This window comes from Rhinolophus sinicus, chromosome 4 (assembly GCF_057876585.1).
Source record: "Rhinolophus sinicus isolate RSI-liver-muscle chromosome 4, RSI-T2T, whole genome shotgun sequence".
Classification (NCBI taxonomy): Eukaryota; Metazoa; Chordata; class Mammalia; order Chiroptera; family Rhinolophidae; genus Rhinolophus; species Rhinolophus sinicus.
In genome coordinates, this window is record NC_142504.1 from 12,985,324 (window position 1) to 13,006,328 (window position 21,005).

The 21,005-nt window shown below is 41.5% G+C and overlaps 1 protein-coding gene across 2 annotated transcripts in view; it reads left to right on the forward strand.

The window, feature by feature from the left end:
- The window catches only part of CPVL (carboxypeptidase vitellogenic like), a 112,022-nt gene that overhangs the window by 60,363 nt on the left and 30,654 nt on the right, over positions 1–21,005 (forward strand). For both annotated transcript variants that reach the window (XM_088797676.1, XM_088797677.1), the window contains exons 8-11: positions 3,701–3,823; positions 4,521–4,652; positions 8,042–8,140; positions 9,692–9,865. In XM_088797676.1, the coding sequence (XP_088653802.1) occupies positions 3,701–3,823; positions 4,521–4,652; positions 8,042–8,140; positions 9,692–9,865 (528 nt within the window). The remainder of the gene's footprint in view (positions 1–3,700; positions 3,824–4,520; positions 4,653–8,041; positions 8,141–9,691; positions 9,866–21,005) is intronic.

The window sequence follows — 21,005 nt, forward strand, 5'->3', positions numbered from 1 at the left end:
TGCTTGATTTATTGTCTCATTGTCTTTTAATGTGCTCGTGGTGGTCTGAGAATCGTAAAATTGAGGAAGAATAAACAAGTCTGAACTTGCAAAAAGAGAGAGAGAGAGAGAGAGAGAAATATGTGTCAACAAGGAGAGCGAAAATAATTGAAATTTCACTATAACGTCTCAGTGTCTGTTCTCCATAAAATGATCCTATAATTGTCTACTGTGTAACAGCAGCCTGAGTCACTCAACCAATGGAATGAGTAATGGAGATGGCAGTGAAGGATTTGTCACACTGACACAGGCAAGGAAGTGTGTGATCGTCATTAGAAAGCAAACAGGGAGATAAACATCAGCATTGTTAGGTTGGCAAATATGCACAGAACATTGAGGAATGTGTTTGGGATGCTGTCAACAGCTACTCTTCTTATTGTCTTGTTTTCCGTAAATGGTCAGGTTAGCACGCGTGTAGTGGAAAAACCCAAGGTTGGACCCCAGCTTGGGGAACCAGAAACCCAGAGTCTATTCCAGGACTGTTGACTGAAATATGATTTGATGTGAGAAATGGGAGGCGTGGAGGCAGCCAAGCCTAGACAGAATTCCAGCGAGGCACGTGATTGAAATGCACAGACCCATGTTTTCATCATTTTAAAACATAGAAAGATAATGTTAACCTTAAATTGGCTCAAATGAAAGTAGGTGGAATCGCCTGTCTCATAGTAGATACTCGGAAATTGAATGGGTGTTTCTTCTTAATTTCCTGCCTGGATATATCCCAGATACACATGATGCTCACAGCAGGAAAGTGCCATAAAATTGTGGCTGTTTTCGCTTAAGTTTGTCATCACTACCTATAAAGCAACTTAAAGTACACACCCTTCCATCTCAGAAAAAGAAAAAAGAAAAAGGAGACGAGAGAGGTGTTTTATTGCCAGGCTTTATAACAAGACAACTTGAGTGATGATAACACTGGAAAATATACTTTTAAGAATGTGTATTAATTTCCAGTAGAGAAAAAATGTTTAGAAGTAATGTCAGATAAGCCATTCATTGATCAAATATTTTTATATACCTACTATGTGCTGGGCAGCATACACATTGTGGGCATAATAATCCATGAAACGGTAAACTTTTCCTTATCACTTCTGAGTTGAGTTTTCCATAATGTGTTTTCAAAAGAAATTGTGAACGTTACATGTTTTGTACTTTATTCCTTTTTGTGTCTCCTCAAGTATTTATCATAATTCCTTTGACAGAAGAATTGCCCAATAAACCATTATAGAATGAAGGCTATATAATACATCTTCACCAGTAAAATGATTACACAAGGAAATTTGCTTTTGGGGGGTCATCTTACAGAAATTTTATTTGATAAATGTTCACTTTTGTGCTTAATGAGAGAATATATAGCACAATTATGCAACAAACTAAATTTCAGACATGTAAACACATCTTTATATTATCACAAGGAAGCTGAAATGTGTTCATGAGTATGAATAGATAAATTGCTTTGATTCAGTACTTTGCCTAAATAATTATTATTGCACATGAGGGCTGCATCAGCTAGAAGATTTTGTCTAAATTACGTAAATTACATTTTTTATCACGACTTGGCAGGAGTTTTGTTTTGGAATGGGTCAGACCAAGTTTAATTCTGGCTCCACCACTGAACCTCTCTGAGCCCCAGCGTCTTCATAGTGCAATGGGAATACCGATATCTTCAGTATATGATTATGCTATGGCATAAATGAGTGCTCTTGGGGCTTCCCAGTCTTTGAACTACAGACCCCTAGAGAGCCTTGGAAATATTGCGAAGGGTCTGCAGACTCGAATGTACCCACGTGATGCCTCTAGTCCATTTAGCACATGTATGCATTGCTGTTTTTCAAATGCATGTAGGCTAATTCAAGATTCGTTTATTCAACAACTATTTATTGAGCATTAACAAATACACAGCATCACACACAGGGAATACACGAAGAAACAAAAACAGACAGATGTCCCCGTGTTCATGGATCTTCCACTCTCGTCTGGGTGGGGCAATAACAATTCAACATAAATAAGTAAAAGTGTGCTGGAGAGTGGTAAGGATTAGGATGGAAAAGGAGAGAAGGGGCATAGAAAATATTTTTTAAAAAAAGGAGAGGGAGAGGGAGGGGAAGAAGAAGAAGAGGAGGAAGAGGAGGAAGAAGAAAAATGAAAATGTTATGTAGGGTGGCCAGGGATGACACCCCTCAGAAGCCTTCCCTTAAGGAAGTGAGGGAGATCTGAGGAGAGCATTCCAGGAGGTGGAAAGAGCTGATGCAAAGGCCCTGGTGGGAAGACCAGGACAGATCACAGTTACGGTTGTGGTCCAAGAGGGGCTGGAGAGAACTGAGCAAGAGGGTAGTAAAGGGTAATGTGAGTGGAGTAAGCAGATCTTGTCAGCCCTTCTGGCTCAGAAAAAGCACTTTACTTTAAGGGAGAGAGGACGTCATTAGAGGGTTTGAGCAGAAGAGTGGCATGATCTGATTTATAGTTTAACAGGCTGTCTTGAAAATAGATGGGCAAGAGTAAGGGTGAAAGCAGGGGGCCAGTTAGGAGGCTACTGCAATAATCCAGGTGAGAGACGATCGTCTCTGGAGCAAGGTGATGAAGTGGGGATGGGAGAAAACACTGGCTTCTGGACGTGGGTGATAGAATAGGTTGAATTGATAAGATTCACTGATGGACTTTAGTGGGGTAAGTTCACTTTTGTGGACTTTTGTAGGCCAAGATTTTTGGTCTAACAAGTTAGAAGAGCAGAGCTAACATTCATTGAAAGGGAGGCTGCAAGGAGGGCTTGGAGATTGGAGCTTCATTTTGAACATATGAAATTTAATATTAAAAGTACAAGAGGAGGTGTTAAGAAGGCAACTTTTTATTTTTATTTTTATTTTGGAACGTTGGGGAACAGTGTGGTTTTCCAGGACCCATCAGCTCCAAGTCATTTTCAATCTAGTTGTGGAGGGCGCAGCTCACTGGCCTATGTGGGAATCGAACTGGCGCCCTTGGTGTCATAAGCACTGCGCCCTAACCAACTGAGCCAACCGGCTGCCCCAAAAAGGCAAATTTTTAATGGAAAAAATGCAAAATGATTTTTAAATATACTGAACTAATAGTCGCTTTGCCAGCATAATCTAAAAGCTGAGCTATTACTCTGATGGTTGTGCCCACAACATCTTTTGAAACTGCAAGAAGAACCCTGTACTAGGAAACAGAGGCAAGTTCAAGTGACAATTTTAGTGACCAAGAAATATTATTTCCCTTTTCCTTTTCCTTCAATACATGTTGATTTCAAAATTTGCATCATTATACGGGTTTTGAAATCTTAATTTTGGCCTTGAGATTTTTATTTTCTTTTTTAATAATGGAACTTTCTGGTAAAAAAAGCCCTATGGACGGGCTTACCAGAATTGTGTTCACTGGTACATGTTTGTGGGTTTGTGTGTTTTTTTTGGAAGGAAATTAGAATGTTCACTATTATTTTTTGTGCATTTGCATGTCACGTGCTGCTACTTGGGATGGCAAAAGGCGTGAAAGACATTGCTCTTTGCTATTACGGAGTTGTCAGTGTGCAGTTAAGTCTGTCTCCTGTGGAGAGACTGCTGTCTTGATTGTTGTTCTCACGAGCTTAAACACATCATTTCACTGGCACACGTGTGTGATGACTCCTCTTAACATCTGCCCTTGTCAGTCGTACGCAGGGAAGTACGTGCCGGCCATTGCACACTATATCCACAAGCTCAATCCCATGATGTCAGTGAAGATCAACCTGAAAGGCATTGCTATTGGAGATGGGTATTCTGATCCTGAGTCGGTAGGTGTCTGTTTTTCATTTCCCTTTTGTTCCTGAAGGAGAATAAATCCCCTTTAAGATGGAGGCTCCTCTGACCTTAGAGACCTAACCTGATGAAGGGAAATACTGTTGCCCAGTTGACTTTCTAATAATTTCAATCTTCTAGTTTTCACCAAATGCTTGAAAGGTGTCAACTTACTATGTCAGCCTAGGTTAACTGTGAGGGCATGTGTAGGAGTTCATGTGTGTATATGTGTGTTGAGTGTGTATGTTTGTGTGTGTTTGTTATGTGGTATGTGTTGTCTATGTTTTGTGTATATCTGTGATGTGTGTGCAGTGTGTGTGTGTGTGTGTGTGTATGGTGTGTGTGTTAGTGGGTTGTGTGGTACGTGTGTAATGTGTTTGTATGTGTTATATACATGTGTGTTGTGTGTGTATGTGTGCTGTATGTTTGTATGTGTGTGGTATGTGGTGTGTGTTTTTTGTATATGTTTGTATGTGTTGTATTTGTATTGTGTGTTTTGTGGTACATGATGTGTGGGGGGGGCTGTGAGTGTGTGTGTGTGTGTGTGTGTGTGTGTGTGTGTGTAATTGTCTTGTTTGGCTAATTCCAGCGCGAGATTGACAAATTACAAAGAGTTATGTCACCAAGCAATGGGCTTCCCTAATTTCTCTCTTTCTCGCCCTGTGGCCTTGTGTTTGTCTCTCTTCTCCTCAGATCATACAGGGCTATGCCACATTCCTGTACCAAATTGGCTTGTTGGAGGAGAAGCAGAGAAAGTACTTCCAGAAGCAGTGCGATGAGTGTGTGAAATACATCAAGGAGGAGAAGTGGTTTGCAGCCTTTGAAGTGAGTTCTGGGGCCCATGCTGCCCTGGAGCAATGAGAACCATCTGAGGAGAGTCCTCAAAGCAGCCGGTGCTCTCGGGCTTTGGCTGTTGGTAGAGAAGGTATATCTGTCACACTGCCCAAGATCAGGAGGCAAGGTGCACGGCTCCTCAAGAAAAACAGAGCTGCCTGAGTTTCTCGGGACATACATTGGCTACGTTTTCAAGCAGAGATCACTTCAGGGTGTTTACTGTAACTGTGTCTTCCATGGACTGTTTTGATTTTTTGAAGCGCTGTGCAGCCCTAAGGGCACACCCTATATCATAAGGGAATCAGAAGAAAGGCAGCCTAGAAAGTGGACTCATATGCTTCAACATGTGCTCTAAACCCTCCGGAAGGGTGCTACCCACCACACACAGGGTTTCAGCTGGAGAAGTGACCACAGTGTGTGACAAATATCACATGGTCCTGTGTGTCAGGAAGAAAGATGGTAATGTGTAGTGATTTGAAACTTTTACAAACAGCCATTGGTATTTGTAAATATTGTCACGTTGCTCCTCTTAAATTGAAATTGAGAATCCAGTAATATGGTTGTGGTCTTCACCCTTTGTTTGTGTTGTTATTTAACATGTAAGACTGCACCAAATATTAGAATGCAGGACGTTGGGTTTTGTGTTTGTGTGTGTTTGCCAACGCAAAGATCAGGTGTAAACAATCTCCCGTAGGGGGTTATTGCCACCTTTACCGTAGAGCCATCATGTTTGACAAAGATTGAATTTTGAGGACTTGGATCTTTTTGTTATTGAAAGCACATCCTGTAATACTTTACCTAACACATTACTGTTATTAAGACTGAGGCCCAATATTAATAGTCTTCTAGGCACCACAGGTCAGCTGGTTCAGATCAAAACAGGAGACATACAAACTTAGGGAGAAGGGGGATACCGTAAGTTATGCTCCATTGTACAAGAGGGTGCCAGGGCACTCACTACCTGATATCCCCGCCCCTGGCAGTGACTGTCCTGGCTATAAATTCTGACAGCAGGCAGCTGTGCAACTGGATTGAGTTCAGGAAGCCCTGAGCCATCCGCAGGATGGACGCCAGCGGGCTCCCCTTTCTTTGTGTGAGGGCACCTGCTGTGGCTGCAGAGTGTGGATTCAGGATTTCTTGTGATTGTAAAATGTGAAGGAAGAGGGATCTTATCAAGGACGTGTAGGATCATTCTTCAACTTGTAATGACTGTATTTTCAAGACTGGTTTTAGGCTACCTGCTGTGGTAGACAGAAAGGGTTTAAAAAGGACTAAACCTTTAGAATTTAGAATTCATATCAAATTTTACATTGCATGAGATCAATCTGTAAGTGAGACATTTAATGTGTGTTTAAAGAAGGACACAGGGATTAAGCAATGTCAAGAGCAAGAATATTTGATAGGCCCAAAGGGATACAGAAAGCAGAAAGATGTCCATGGTGCACAATGCAGCAGCCATAGGATTTAGTGACACTCTTGAAAAGTTCAGGTATTTTGTGTATTCAGAGGTAATGAGAAGATGGCCCATGAGGTTAAATAGGGCCCAAAAGCATGGCCAGAAAGAATTGAAAACTAGGAGACACTGCAGTCTGACTGTTGGGAGCTGCTATGTGTGTGGTTGAGCATGCAGAGTGGGGAGTCATGACCTGAGTTCGACTCTCACCCCTGACCTTGTAAGTGAAGTGTCCTTAGCAAGTGACTTAATCTCTATGTGCCTCAGTTTCCACACTTGGACAATTAGGATACTAATATCTTACCTCGTAAGAAACCTAAATTCATACTTGCTAGATGGTTTTGAAAATGTGCTGAATGATTCATTTCTTAAAATCCTTGTTACAAGAGCCCCTTTCAACTCAGTGTCTTCATCGCCAAAACCCCCAATGTGCCATCTCTCTGTGACTTTTCCCTTCATCTCCTTGCTCTATCCCAATCCTGCTTCTCCCCTACTGCTGCTGCTTCCCCTGCAGCCCTCTCCAGTGGGGGTTGTTTTCCGTCTTGCCTATTTTGTATCACTTGGTTGAGAGGTGGGGTTCGTGTCCCCTTTGTTCCTCGTTGCTGCTTCCAGATGATGTTCCCTCCCTCCTCAAGTGGTAAGCTTTGAATCTCATTTCCTCATGACACCACCCACCACTTCTTCTTGTAGTTATCGACCCACCAACCCCTGCCTTACTCCTTCTCACTCTCGGAATAGTGTAGCTGCTGCCTCACTGTCACCCTCTCCAGCATTGTTCTTGTCATTATTTTTGGTGATTGCATGATCCTTTTACTACTTGGGCCCTCATTTCCTTCATTTCCTCTCTTTCAGCAATATTCTCCTTTTCACTTGAGCTGCTCATTCCCATGACCAAAAAAGAAAACAAAAAAGCCCACAATCTCAGATTCAAACACCCGCACCTCCCATCCTCCCAGCTCACTTCTGTGAATGTACCAACTCGAATAACAGTACTGCAGCCCCAGTCTTTCAGTCCGTTGATACTACCTCTTCACGATCCCTAACCTCTCAAGTCTTCATTTCTCTGATTACCCAACTTAAACCCAAGGTCAGTCATTCTATCCATTCCTAGCCTGTGCCCCTTTGGCACTTCCATCCACACCTTTGGCCAAACCACAATCCTGGCTGAATGCATGTCTCTACCACTCCGTGTCTGCCTCTGTGCAGCCAAACATGGCTAGAGAAAAGCACACAACCAAGCAGACTGCTCTCACCCTCAGCTGGTGACTGGCTTTTTAAAGTTAGACGTCCAAAGATAACTCCTGCCACCTCCAAGCACCTGCATGTACGTCCATATCCTCTGTCCTCTCTCGTGCTGTGGCTGAGTGGTCAGTGACCCATGTTGTAGCAGCCCTTCCCTACAAGGCTCACTGCCACAGCCAGGACTTTGGGGCTTGCTGTTTCCTCCTCCTGGAATGTTCTTTCCTTAGATGTCTTCACGGCTCGCTTCCTCCCTTCCAATCAGGTTTTATTCAAATGCCGCCTTCTAAGCGAGACCTCTGTTTCTTCGTCTCTATAGTGCCCAATACATTCACACACAACATGTCCACAGGCACCCAGGGCGCTTCCTACTACCCTTCTCCTTTTTAGTTTTCTCCTCGGCACTTACCACTCTAACATGCGGCACATTTTACCTAGTGATGCTTGTTTATTGTCCCCCTCTAGAATATGAGCTCCATGAGGGAGGACTTTTGGTCTGTCTGGTTCACTACTGTTTCCCCATTGCCGAAGACGGTGTCTTGCACAGAGGAGATATGCAATCAGTGGTTGGGGAATGAAACAATGCAAGAATGAAAAAGTTATTGAATAAATGAAACAATAAATGCCTGTGTATTTTTGCCCACCTTGACGTTTTCCTTCTTCCTTTCTCCCCTCTCTCTCGAACTAGGTAATGGATAAACTGCTAGATGGTGACTTAACAAACGACCCTTCTTACTTCCAGAATGCTACAGGATGTGCCAAATACTATAACATTTTACAGTGCACGGTAATGACACCTATAAAACCATGATAGTAGTTGCTTAAAACTTGTGGCAAAGCCAAACTTCCTCCGATTTGGGAAATATAGCTGACTTTATACTAGACAAATATGCCCAAACTGTATTTCATTATTTGGTCTCCTCATCTGTAGGATTCCAACCCCCCCACACACACACACACACACCACCACCACCACCAATGTTGTGTACATTATAATCTGACCATTGAGAATGGTCAGAGAATGTGTGATATTCCAGATAACTCAAAACAATCTCTAATTAACAAAATAGCCCCCCAAACAAGCTTGTTATACAGAAGTTCTTTTGTGGAGGGTAGAGGCCAGGCCTACAGTTCTGGGCATCAGGTCCCAGAGTTCCAAGCCTGTAGTGAGTTTCTTAAAAATTCCCACATTATTTGTTCTGTACTTAAGACAGCTTGGATAATCAGAACTGCCAAAGCCTTTGTGAAAATATTTGCTTTGTCTTACTTTTAACTTAAGATGTTTCATGCATTTAGTATGGGCCTCACTTCGAGCCCTCTGGAGTATTTCTCAAAGTATTCAAGTAGTTTCTTTCATAAAAGTAGGCCAAAGTTGATGTCTTTTGTGCAGAATTAATCAAAGAAGACAACGTGAGCCAAAGTGGCCATTTGGATTGTATAATCTTCGTCTAGTGTATATGACAATGCATTCTGTTTGTAAAATTGTCTTATTTGTGAACTATTTTATAAATACAGTCAGTATAAAGTGAATTTCAGTGGAATCTGCCAGCCTTGTGGTTTTGGATTTAGATTTTACCAAGAGAAAAACACATGGTATAAAGAGAGAAGCAAAATTTCTGACTAGATTTGTTTCAAAGTAGTATCGTCACAGCAAACATTGTTGATGATGCACAGAATTGTTGATCTCAAGCTCAACAGTTTTTTGTTCTTTTGTAACTTTTAGTATAATGAATATTACAGGGACTTTTATGCAGTATTTTTTTTTTTTTTTAAATAAGACTCATGGATAACGTTTCTTTTGTCTTATGTCCTTCCTAAAGTATCATTTGTTTGTACATTCTGTATGTTCCCCTTTAAATTATGGTCACCTGATTGTTTTGTGTGTGTTGTTTGAATAAACAGAATATGGAAAAGAAGTCCTCAGCTTGTAACCCACCACGCCATCACCCTGGCCCCATGTGGTCATTTGATCTTCTTTCCGTAGATCCTCCGACAAGGAACAAATTGATTTTGATAATCTCACCTCTTCTGTTTTCCTTCTTTACCTCCAATGGGGCTGTTAATTGGAGTCACAGATGGCAAAAGATTAGATTCCAAAAAGGAAAATCCAGTATTTGCAAATTGGGTGTTGACTCTGAGAGTTATCAGATTGTCCAGATTTGTTGTTGGTAAAATTTAAATTACCTCAAAACCCACAAGGTATACTTTTCTGGGTGGAGACATAATAGTCATATCACATCTGTGTTATATTATGAGAAATTTGAAGCTTTGCCCAAGTTGTGGCTGTTCTGCCACCTAGTCCTATCCCTAATATCTTTCTGCTGTCCCCTTCTACCAGGAACCTGAGGACCATAGTTACTTTGGGAAATTTTTGTCCCTCTCAGAAATGAGACAAGCCATCCATGTGGGAAACCGGACTTTTAATGATGGATCCAAAGTTGAAAAGTACTTGCGAGAAGATATGTTAAAGTCGGTTAAGCCATGGTTAACTGAAATCATGAATAATTACAAGGTAAGAGAGTTATTTCAGTTCCTGTCTATTTTAGGAAGTATTCAGATTACCCAGATCAGAGGCGACTTTCTTTGATTTGTAGTTTGGCTTCTGTCACTCCTTACTTTTATGATGTCTTACAAATATAAATAACAACCCCTTCACTGCTTGATTTCTTTGAATGAAAGGTTTTATGTTTTTGGCTTCTAAATTAAATCACTTTCCCCGATCATTCCTAAAATGAAATTCTCTTTGGCACGTGCCACTTCTAGTCAGTTCTTGGGAAATAAGTATAGCAGAGCTGAAAAAATGTCTGGCCTTGTGTAATCCAATTTTCCCTTATTGTTTGTTTTATAAGATTAATCCCAGTGAAGTCAGGGATAAATGAAATCAACTGGGTATTCCAAAAATGCATTTTGCTGAATAATTGTATTCATTCACATTGCCCAACCACAGTTTGTTTTTTATGTTTTGTTTTGGTTTGGTGTAGTTTTTTGTGTGTATCTGCATTAAACCAAACACTGTGCAAGGCTGTCAGGTGGAAGCAATGAACGAGAAAGGGTCTCTGTTTTGAGGCATGTAAAGTCAAACCCTATGTTTTCTGATTGTTCTGCCTGATTTGCTGCCCGAGGTACCAAAGGAGTGAACTAGTGGAAAGGAAACCCTGAAGGTTCAGGCAAAGGAGCCATGGACTCTAGAACTCTGTCCGTGAGGGAAGACACCAAGAGCAAGTGACGTAGGGAAAGGTCATCCTGGGCAGGTTTTCCCGCTGCTGTTCTTCTCACTTCCTCTGCTGTCATCCTCTGTCCTACGCATGGCCTATGGGGCAATGTGGCAGGATAAGTGTGCTTCAGTGATGAAGGAGACCACCAGCTGAGCTGATCCCCTCCCTCTCTATTTCCTGGCAGAGGCAAGAGTCATATTTGGGAAATAAGTATAGCAGAGCATTTGGGATGAACAAAAAACACAGCAGCCAGTGGCCAACACACTTTGTCCGAATTAGAAAAAAGGCCACCTCTCAAGATACTTCCATTCCATCTGTCAAAAAATTGTCCTAATATACTGCTTTTATTTGAACCAGACCCTTTACTGCCATTTTATGCCATGAGGAATACACATTCTAATTAACGTCTATATTAGGAACAGTGTCCCTTGGGTTGTTTGGTGTACAACCTTCAATACTGTCTGAGGGAGTCCCTGGCCAAGTGTGCCATCACTAGATTGTGTTTTGGAATATGCCAGACCTGCAAGGCCTGTTTTCTGGTCCTGCCTCTAGTACAGAGTTTCAGTCCCTAGACACACAAGCCTTTTTGGAAATAATCTCAGCTCAATGGCAAGCAGAGTCTACAAAACTATTACATTAATCTGCAGAACTTGATGAAACGCTTTCCAGGATAGAAAGGGTCTCACTAGATGAGGTCAGAATTTCCGCCATTCCTGTGTTTGGTTCTGTTGGGGAAATGTAGGGACCCTTTGTGCTTGCCTGCCTAGCGCCTTCTCTGAGCACCTTCATGAAGCACTGCTATTAACAGTTGTCCTCTTCTCTGAGCTCTCGGACCGTGTTATCTCCATTGTTGTCTCAATGTATATGCAGTGGAATCAGAACAAGGTAGGTTGGTGTAAAACATAGTACGTTCACAGCGATGTTTATGTAAGACTCAGGGCCAATTTGTCATAGAAATTAGTGCACGTGTTTCTATTGATAGGAACCTGAAAGTCTCTTTTCAGTACAAGATTCATTTTAGCCAAAGTGGAATATTTTCTGATGGGCTGAAGAAGACCCTCATCAGTTTCTGGGAATTCATAGAACTCCTGTGTTACATCGGTGTCTGAGTTTCTGAGGTTCTGAGACTATGTGAAAGCATAACCTTTTCTTATAATGACCTATGAGGTATATGGACTCAAAGTCATTCTCTTTTCAGTAATTTCAGATGTTTGGGTGGTAAATTGAAATACCGTATTCATAATTTTCGAAATAACTAGAATGAGAATCTGTTGGGCTATTGGAATTCTTCACGATTAAACCAGGTCACAATATTCTCAGGATTTTCAGGGTGCAGCTGAGTCCTGGGAGTTATACGCATGGGTTCTCATGTGAGGTGTTTTGAGTTTGAATTCTGGTTCCACCATTCACTGGCTGTGTTTCTTTGGGAGGCGATACTTAAATGCTAAGCATCAGCTTCCTCATCTGTAAAATGGGAATAATAATAGTACTTATAGGTGAGTCCCCGTAAGGTCTAAATAGATTATATATGCAAAACACTTACAGTTAGTGACTGGGCTGTGAACCCAAGTTAGGTGCAGTTTCTGACCTCAGAGCCCAGAGCGAAGCTTGGGACTTGTGGAGGGGCTAAATTGGTTCCATGTTGGCAGCGAACTCTAGCACCCAGCAGAGGCGAACATACAGCACCTACAGGTGTTTTCATTTCTCAGATTTTCCTGGCCTTTCAGCTTGAGAAAACTAGTTCTTGGTGAATGAAAATTGGACTATGACTAGGCCAACTTGAATGAAAACCAATTAGAACTATTAAAAAAGAAAAAAACTCAGTTATTGAATTTAAAACTCAGTGCATGAGATAAAGAGCAGATTAGACATTGCTGAGGATAAAACTAATGGGGGATTAGAAGAAACTTTAATAATGAACGAATTGTCGTGGGAAGAAAGGAACTGATAAAAGTCTTGACAGAAAGTAGATTTTACTTAATGCATTGTACTTCCTTTAATCTTCCCTTTTCCTACCCTTCTAAAACTTTATCTCCACTTCAGCTGTGGTTCCAATTGCTCCCTTAGCATTAGAATCACTTGGGAAGCTTGAAAATATTACCTGATCATGGCCCACTCCTCCGAAGTTGTGATTTAATTGCCTAATATAGCAATTAGCACACAGTAGTGTGTAATGAACTTGGAAGGGAGGAAAGGGGGCAAGGAGGGAGAGGGGGAAAGGACAGAATGACAAAAAGAAGACAGATGGCCTGTTCATTTATACCATAAGGTGTCTTTATGTCACTGGAGGCTCACAGAGATGTCCAGGAGAGGATTCAACCTGGAGCAGTGGTGACCGGCTTCTTGTCTCTGCCCAAGAAAGAATTCAAGAGGGAGACAGAAGCAGGAAAGCAAAAGGGATTTATTGAAATTGAAGTACACACCTGAGAGGAAAGTTTGGGATGAACTCGGAGAATCAGTTGTGCTGAGAAAGTCACAATGGCGGGTTTTTAATCCCACCCAGGGTGGGGAATTAGTGAGGTCCCATTGATGTGGTTCATTCATCTCCTCCCCCTGGGTGGGACCCTCCATTTCCCGCTTTTTCTTCCTTACTTGGTCCCCCCGGAACTGTCATGGCATCAGATGCATGATGGGAGTCTTAGCAACCGCAATGCAAATGACATTATAACGACATTAAAATTAGCTAAAGGTCAGGTCCCCAGTCATAGGGATTAGCCTTGCTGGATGGAACTGGTTCTCGTTTTTCTCCAGCTGTAGGTGCTCAATATAGTCACTTGTTACTTGTGTAACCAGTGAGGCGCCTCACTTGGTATCCTGGAGGGGGTTGTCAATTTCCCTGGGTTACCTATCCTACCTCATTTACAATAAACATATTCAATTTTAATTAGTGCAAATAATTCACCACTGTAATTACCATTGATTATGTTATGTATATTGTATCCCTTCCTCTTCTAAACAGCATTTTTTAAAAACAAAAAAAGCAAAGACACTCTCATACATTGGTTGTAAGATGTATCCTGATTTTAATCATAACAAAATACTGTAGGGGATGGATAGGACATCTGTAAAGTCTGGCAATGCAGTCCATCCTCCATAAGAACTATTGGCTTTGAAAACCCTACTCTTGGTAAAGTTCTCCTGGTCCTTAGTCCATTCTGAGAAGTTATATATTCTTGTTACATATGCTAAGAAGTTACAAATTCTTGTGAGGATTCTTGCTAAAGATCTAAAGATTCTGAATATGTTTTCAACTTCCCTATCTCTGTCTACAGTTCTTGCCTTTCTAAAAATACATGGGCTATATTTTCAAAGACATGAGAATGACAGAAAGAATGTGTGGTGGTGGTGGTGATGGTGGTGGTGGTGGTGATGGTGGTGGTGGTGGTGGTGGTGGTGGTGGTGGTGGTGGTGATGGTGGTGGTGGTGGTGGTGGTGGTGTGTATGTGTATTTCCTGTGTGAAAACTTTATTCAACAAATAGGAGCCATAGCTCTATACATATGGGCCCATTTCGATCTAAAGCAAAACATTGACCTTGGATTTGAGGTTGCCTCTCCTGCTAAATTATCTGGAAGACCACTGCAGTTTTAGGAGGTACCATCTTCAAATGCCAATTCTTAACCTCCACATGCTTGTTTTTTTAAAGGTTAAATTGCCCTAGACTAGGACTTAGTTTGCTGTGTTTAAAAGTTCATCTAAGTCAGGAAATTGTAAATATAAAGTTACATTTCCCTGTCACTTATCATTCTGCAGCTCATTAAATTTCAACTAATTGCATCTTCAGAATCCAGGATCTTAATGTTTCTCAGCTTCACTGCCAGACTGAAATGTTAACACCCGGGTCGTTAGAGTTTTATTTACTTGTCCTGGGCTATCAAAAGATCTTCGTTTAGAAATGGGCAGTTCCTGATTAATGGATTTGACTTAGAAGTTTTGAAGCTAAATATTTCTAATAAAATGAACTCATTCTAATTGCTTGCAGCATTTCCTTAATAACATCTTCTGATAGCAAAATGTCAATAGTAAAAGTGGCCAGGAAACTAGATTTGATAAGTGTCTAGCATACCACGAAGAATTTAACACTTAAATGGACCTGATTCTTCAACTGCCCAGTTGGAGTCTAAGCTTCCATTAAACCATGATGGGAAAAGTCTGGCTTTGTTGACTGTAAGCTGATGTGATCACTCTTCCAAACCCTTTGAAGACAATGAAGGGAACACCAGTGCCATTCCATGAAAATTTGTGGGAGGAGGAAGTAGCTTAACCTCCAGTGAAGCATAACTGAAAGAGGGAAGCTAATCCTGGGGCATTCGTTTTATGTAATCATAGCCTATAGATAAGCAGCTGCCACTTGACAGGCAAATAAAAATAGTGTGCATTTATACTTTGTGAATTCATTTTACCTGCCTCAGTTATAATCCAAGTACAAGAGTAGCATTAGTTGTTTGTTTGTTTTGTTTTGTTTTATGAAACATACTTCTGGGCTTCTTTGATTTTTAAGAATTTCAATAAATAAAGGGAAAAGAGAATACCCATAAATTATGAAACCGACTTTGATTTCACCCAAACTTGCCATGCTTTTGACACCTTTTCTTGTTTGTCCTTTAAATTTATGTTGGGATGAACTGTTTAAATGAGAACCAGCATGTGTTTTGATTTTCTCTTATTTCCTGGAGCCATGTGATGTTATGTTCTGCCGTGTGCATCAGTTTGTTTTAAATTGCTTTGTTTGCTGAGTAGGGTCATTATTTTGCAAGGACTTTATTTTGTCGTCATTTGAAGTTACCTCATACTCAAAACATTAGGAGGTACATTTGTGATTTATGACAACAGGAAAAGTGGACTTTATTCTGGAGCCACCCAAATATGGGTGAGGGTGGTGCGAGAAGAAAGATATTAAGTGGCAATACCTTGCTATGCAGATTCCAAGAACCTGAAAATCACTAAGCTAAGAAATGCATACAGTCGGCCCACTGTGTCTGCGGGTTCCCCATTCTCAGATTCAACCAACCATGGATTGAAAATATCTGAAAAAAAACCATTATGTTATTGTGATGGGTACTATGTAGTTAGGACTAAGGTAATTGCATCTGTACTGAACATGTACAAACTTTTTTTTAATTGTCATTATCCCCTAAAAATACAATATAACAACTATTTGCATAGCATTTACATTGCAATAGGTATTGTAATTAATCTAGAGATGATTTAAAGTATATGGAAGGATGTGCGTAGGTTACATGCAAAACTGTGCCATTTTATATAAGAGACTTGAGCATCCGTGGAGTTTTGGTATTCACGGGGGTCCTGGAACCAATCCCCAGCAATACCAAGAGATGACTTTATTTAAATGCAGTCCCTATGAAATCCAGCTGCTGTGAAATAAAGGCAATTATATCAGTTGACTTTACTTTGAAAAGATAAATAGAGAAAGGATAAGGGGTATATTCCTTGTACAATAAATGTCAACCCACTGCAGTAGTAGTTTCTCAGCTTTATTCTCCATGTCATTGTATAACAGGAGAAGATGCAAAATGGTGACACAAATGTTCTAAAAGACTGAACTCCTGGAAACCAGTGGTCTCCAAAGCAGTCTGTGCTCACCACCCTCCCCAGGGGTGTGGGAGGAAAATAGTAAAGCTTTAATTTTTTATTAAAAAAGAAAAAAGAATAAGTTTTGCTAATATTTACTAGATTGGCACTGGGGCGCTTCTTTGGTCTGTATGTTAGGGAGTCACATATCAGATGCGATTGAGCCAGAAGGCAAAACCAGTATTTTGGTTTTGGTTTTTCCAAGCGTCATCACCATCATCGTATCATCACTTGAGTCTATTTGCCACATGATGGGACTCCATGTCCGGAGCTCTTCCCACTGCAGTTTTCTCTTCTTCCATCTGAGCATGGATGGCTTAATTCGGTGACAGTTGGCCTTGGTCTATTCATCCAAAAGGGAAAGCAGCATCCCCACACTTGCCCTTCCCACGGCCTGAGGAAGGCACAGTCGCAAGCTCTAGGGCTCTTCGCAGGTGCGTCTCAGCCCTGGATTTGCCCGGCCTGCAGTATAGAGGGTGTCCAGCCACAGCCCTGTGTGGGTCAGCCTGTGCCATCTGTTTGCTTATGATGAGCAAATCCCAAGTGCTGTCCCCAGGTAACAGTCAACCCCACAGCACAGGGTTCCTATGCTAAATGACACGTGACTCAATGAAAGCCAGAGCCTTCAACCCAGCTTTTCGAAAGAAGAGCTCTGGGGCGGGAGCCCCAACCTCTGTCTTAATCTTCCTACTTCCCTGTGCTCCTTTCACTCGGCATATTCGTGTCTGTTTCTTCAGCCTCCTGACAGTCCCCATATTTGTTACGGTGACGTGTACAATCCTTGTGAGCCTATTTGACATTCTCTGGAAAGAAAAGGGAAAAGGATGCTTTACTTACCAAACAAGGGGAAGTTGTGTTTGGGGGAGAAAAAAACTAATTGCGAGCTAATGGGCCGGCTTGGATGAATAGCACCATTGACAGCGTGGGACAGAGAATCTTGCTCCTGACCGATACCAGGCTTTCCTGTATAGATGAAATCATAAAGAGCACAGAGTACCAGTTAAGACTCCTTTTTCTTCTAATTTGGCAAGGAAAACTATGTTGTGCAACCAGGTACTTGCCCTCTTTCATGAGGAGATGCGTCTGGTTGGAGACCTTTCAGTACCTTTGCTATTCACCTGGGCATTGATAACCACAGGTGGGGAGTAGACTTGCAGAAGTGGCTTTCCTGGCTCTTGGAAAGAGTGCTGACTTACTGTCGCTTTCAGTCCTCTCCTCAGAGAAAGGCAAAGTAATCTTCATTCACCAAGAAGTAGTTTTCTCAAGCTGAAAGGCAAGTTTGTTATGGGAAAAGGCAATACCAGTGGGTCTGATGCATCTCAAGGCTAGCCAGAGTCCAAGGTAGGCTGCGCCTGGGGAAGACTCTGCTGCTGGACACGCAGGGGCCTCCATTCACACTGTCCATATTCTTCTGGGAGCCTCCAAGCACCTTTGCATTGAGGGCTTTTGCAGGTTGCTTAGCATTTCTCCTGCTTCCTCCTGCGACCGGGCCACGTGCTCTCTGCGCTTCCCCTCCGGATAACTTCAGCAGGGAGGTCATTTCCCTGTCCTGCTTGGGCAAAAGGGAAAGTTGGGTGGCAGGGACACTGCATAGTCACCTCAGGGGCTCAGCTTTCCTGGGTTTTCTCCTCCAAATCCTTGATGCATCCACTCAGTTTTATGGCAGTGCTGTTATTTTTTTTGAACTTGAGTGATGGTGGTAATGTCTGGGAGCAGGGAGCTGCACTTGATGGCGAAGGGCTTTCCTATAGCTCCTGTCTGCACCTCCTGCAACAATTGAGGCTGTTAGAGCACCGTCCACTCCTCCACATGAAACTTTTTCCAGCTTCCTTAATCCAGTTTCACGAACTGCAGATTGCTCCTCTAAGAGTGGCTGTCCTTGGAAGTTACTTCTGTCTTTTGGCAACTGTTGACAAAGGGACCAGTTATCTTTGCAGGATATAGCAAACCCAAGGTATATGGGTATGTGGGTGCTGTCCAATAGAAATACAATGCAAGCCACATATGTAATTTTAAATTTTCTAGAAGGCACATTAAAAAGATAAAAAGACACGGGTGAAATTAATTTTAAGAACATATTTTCTTCAACACCATATATCCAAAATGTTATATCAACATGCAATCCATATGAAGAAATCATTGAGATATTTTACATTCCTTTCTTTGTACTAAGTCTCCAAATCAGTGGGTATCTTAAATTTATAACACTTCTCAATTTGGTCTAGCCATGTTTCAAGTATTCACTAGCCACAGGTGGGTTAATGCCTATAGACTTAACTGTTATAAATTATAGCATTTTTTTGTTTGTTCCGTGGGGCTGTTTCTTGTTGGTTAGGTTGTGTGCAATACTTACTATGTCCATTTAATAATGTGGGATGAGAAAGAAATTGTCTCCTTGACCCACCTTTTAGTAGGGTAATAGTATTGACAAGCATGCGACAGTCTTTGGAGATGACCTTGGTGTGGCTTTGAAGATGACATTCTGACAACCAGGCGGGACATTCCTCTCTGGAGAGACTTGTCTGGGGTGGGGTGGGGGGGTAGGGGGGCGCAGGCCGGCTCCTGGGCGCTTCAGGTTTTTAAATCCAGTTATTGACAAGGATCAGAGGAAACTCTTGAGAGGCGAGAAGATCAGAAAAGGGCTGTGAGAACAGACCCTGAAACAAGAAGCAGAGCAAGGACCCCCTAGAGTGGGTCCCCAGGACTTTTCCATTCAAAGTGGAGGAAAAATATTATTCTCGGTCATTATTTAAAGTAATTGTAAGTGTGCCATTCCAGGTAGTTACTTTTTTTCCCTGGTTTGGAGTAATAATGGCTTGCTGGGTCTTTTTCAAGTTGGCCTTGCATCTCGTTCCACTCTGAAAGCAACCAAATTATTTAGAGTTAAGTTGCAAGAAAGCAGGAATAATTTTCTTTGGCCAAAAGACATTATTTGTATAATCGCTGGACTCTCACTCAACCTTGTTTTGCTCCACTCGCAGTTTTCTTTACTCGTCTTGGCAAAACCAGCTGGGAGGGGAATGGCAGGCACATGGGGGTATGTATTCTAAGTTTATATTCCCTCTTTCACTGTCTTCCCTTCTCCTTAAACTTGGAAGCAAAATATGTCTCTTTTGAAAAACAGCTTGGTTGCAGAAATAACTACTGTTTTATTCAACCATTGCATTATTTTTCTACCCAACCTTCTCCAGGCAGACCCTGGAGACTCAAGCTTCCTGAGCATTATAGGTAGATATGCCTGCAGAGTTATCAGGAAGAAGGACTAACAGTGTAAGCAATGGACAACTGGGACCCAGGCATTGTCCATGACAGGATAACACTCTGCCTGCAGTCGGGAGTGTTTCTTGAACCTGATATTCCACCGCTGCAGTCAGTTTTTCTTTTGCAGCCGAGCTTTTGAGAACTCCTTGGGGATTACCCTAGGTTGAGTTGGATATTAGTGAAATTAGTTCTTTTCTGCTCAGGAGAAAGGCACTGGTGGGTCATGCTAATTGTTTCAGGCAGAAAGAACTCCTAGCTAGGTTGGAGTTTGTAGAATGATAAAGTAAGGCAGCCAGAAGAGGAAGTGTGGAGGGCTGCTTTGTAGGAGTTTCATTGATTTAGCATCTGTAGGAAAAGTGTCTTTAAAAAAATTTTTTTTGTTGTTTGATTGGTGAACAGGAGAACATTCAAACTAAGACAGATAGCAGCCAACTGGGAACGCTGCACAGCCTGGAATAGCTTAAGCTGCTGTTCAATCATTTCCCCAAACAGGAAACCACAAAATGTTAGAGATTAAGGTCACTAGATCACTGGGAAAAGAGCATAACTTTGTCTGCAAAGTATTATGATGGATTGTAAATGGGCCAAAATATAAGCATAAATCTTTCGTTTAAAAATGCAACAACAAAAATCCAGCCTCCTCACAAAAGCACACTGCTTTCCTGTTAGACTCAGCGTCCACGGCCTCCTTCTGCGGCGTTTCAGTAATTTTCCTAATAAGTAGAGAAGTACATGGGCAAATAGAGAGAAAAGTTGTGTGATCTCTCTCAGTAACACGCGTGTTTTGATTTAGATTTTTTTTAAAAGTTAAAAGTTTTAGATCGGTAAGGGGCCCTCACATGATTTATTTTCAGCCTTATGCTTTTATACTGGTGACAATGAAACACACACACACACACACACACACACACACACACACCACACACACATTTGTATACATTTCTACCCCCAATCCTTTCTTTCAAATATTCAGTTTTACAGGCACCATTAAAAGCACAGATGTCTCTTCTTTTGCCCTTTGAATATCATGTGGCACCCCCTAATTTAATTGAAGTCAAAATCTGAGTTTAGACTCTGTGGGATCTTTTTAGTCGAGTCTGTAGGTAAACTGGTCTGCAGGGAGCTTTGGCTGACACTGCTGGTTGTTTTATATCTGCCTGGAAAATAGTTACCTTTCAGAGGTGTTCACTATGTAAAATAAGAGTCCGTCATCATCTGCTTCTGCTCATTAGATCTTTCCTGGGGAGAAGTTTTTCTTGCTAAGAGAATTAAATTTACGAATAAACAGTTGATTTATATGTATCCTGAGCTTGGAAGGTTCATGGTTTGAAAATGTTCAAATGACTAGATTTCAGAAAGATATAAGTGAAACTGACTTTTGTTGACCCTTCTTTTAAAGAAAACTTAGAGAATGAAAGAATAAGCTTGCCTTTCATCTTCTGATTACTCAGTTTTGAAAAGTTAAAGAAAAATCTGGAGCATCAGGAGAGCAGAGGTCACATCTTTTCATATCTGTCCGCCAATCCTTAGACGCTTCATAACTATTGGCTGTTGAATAAGTAGAGATTCCGAGTGAGCAGATTAA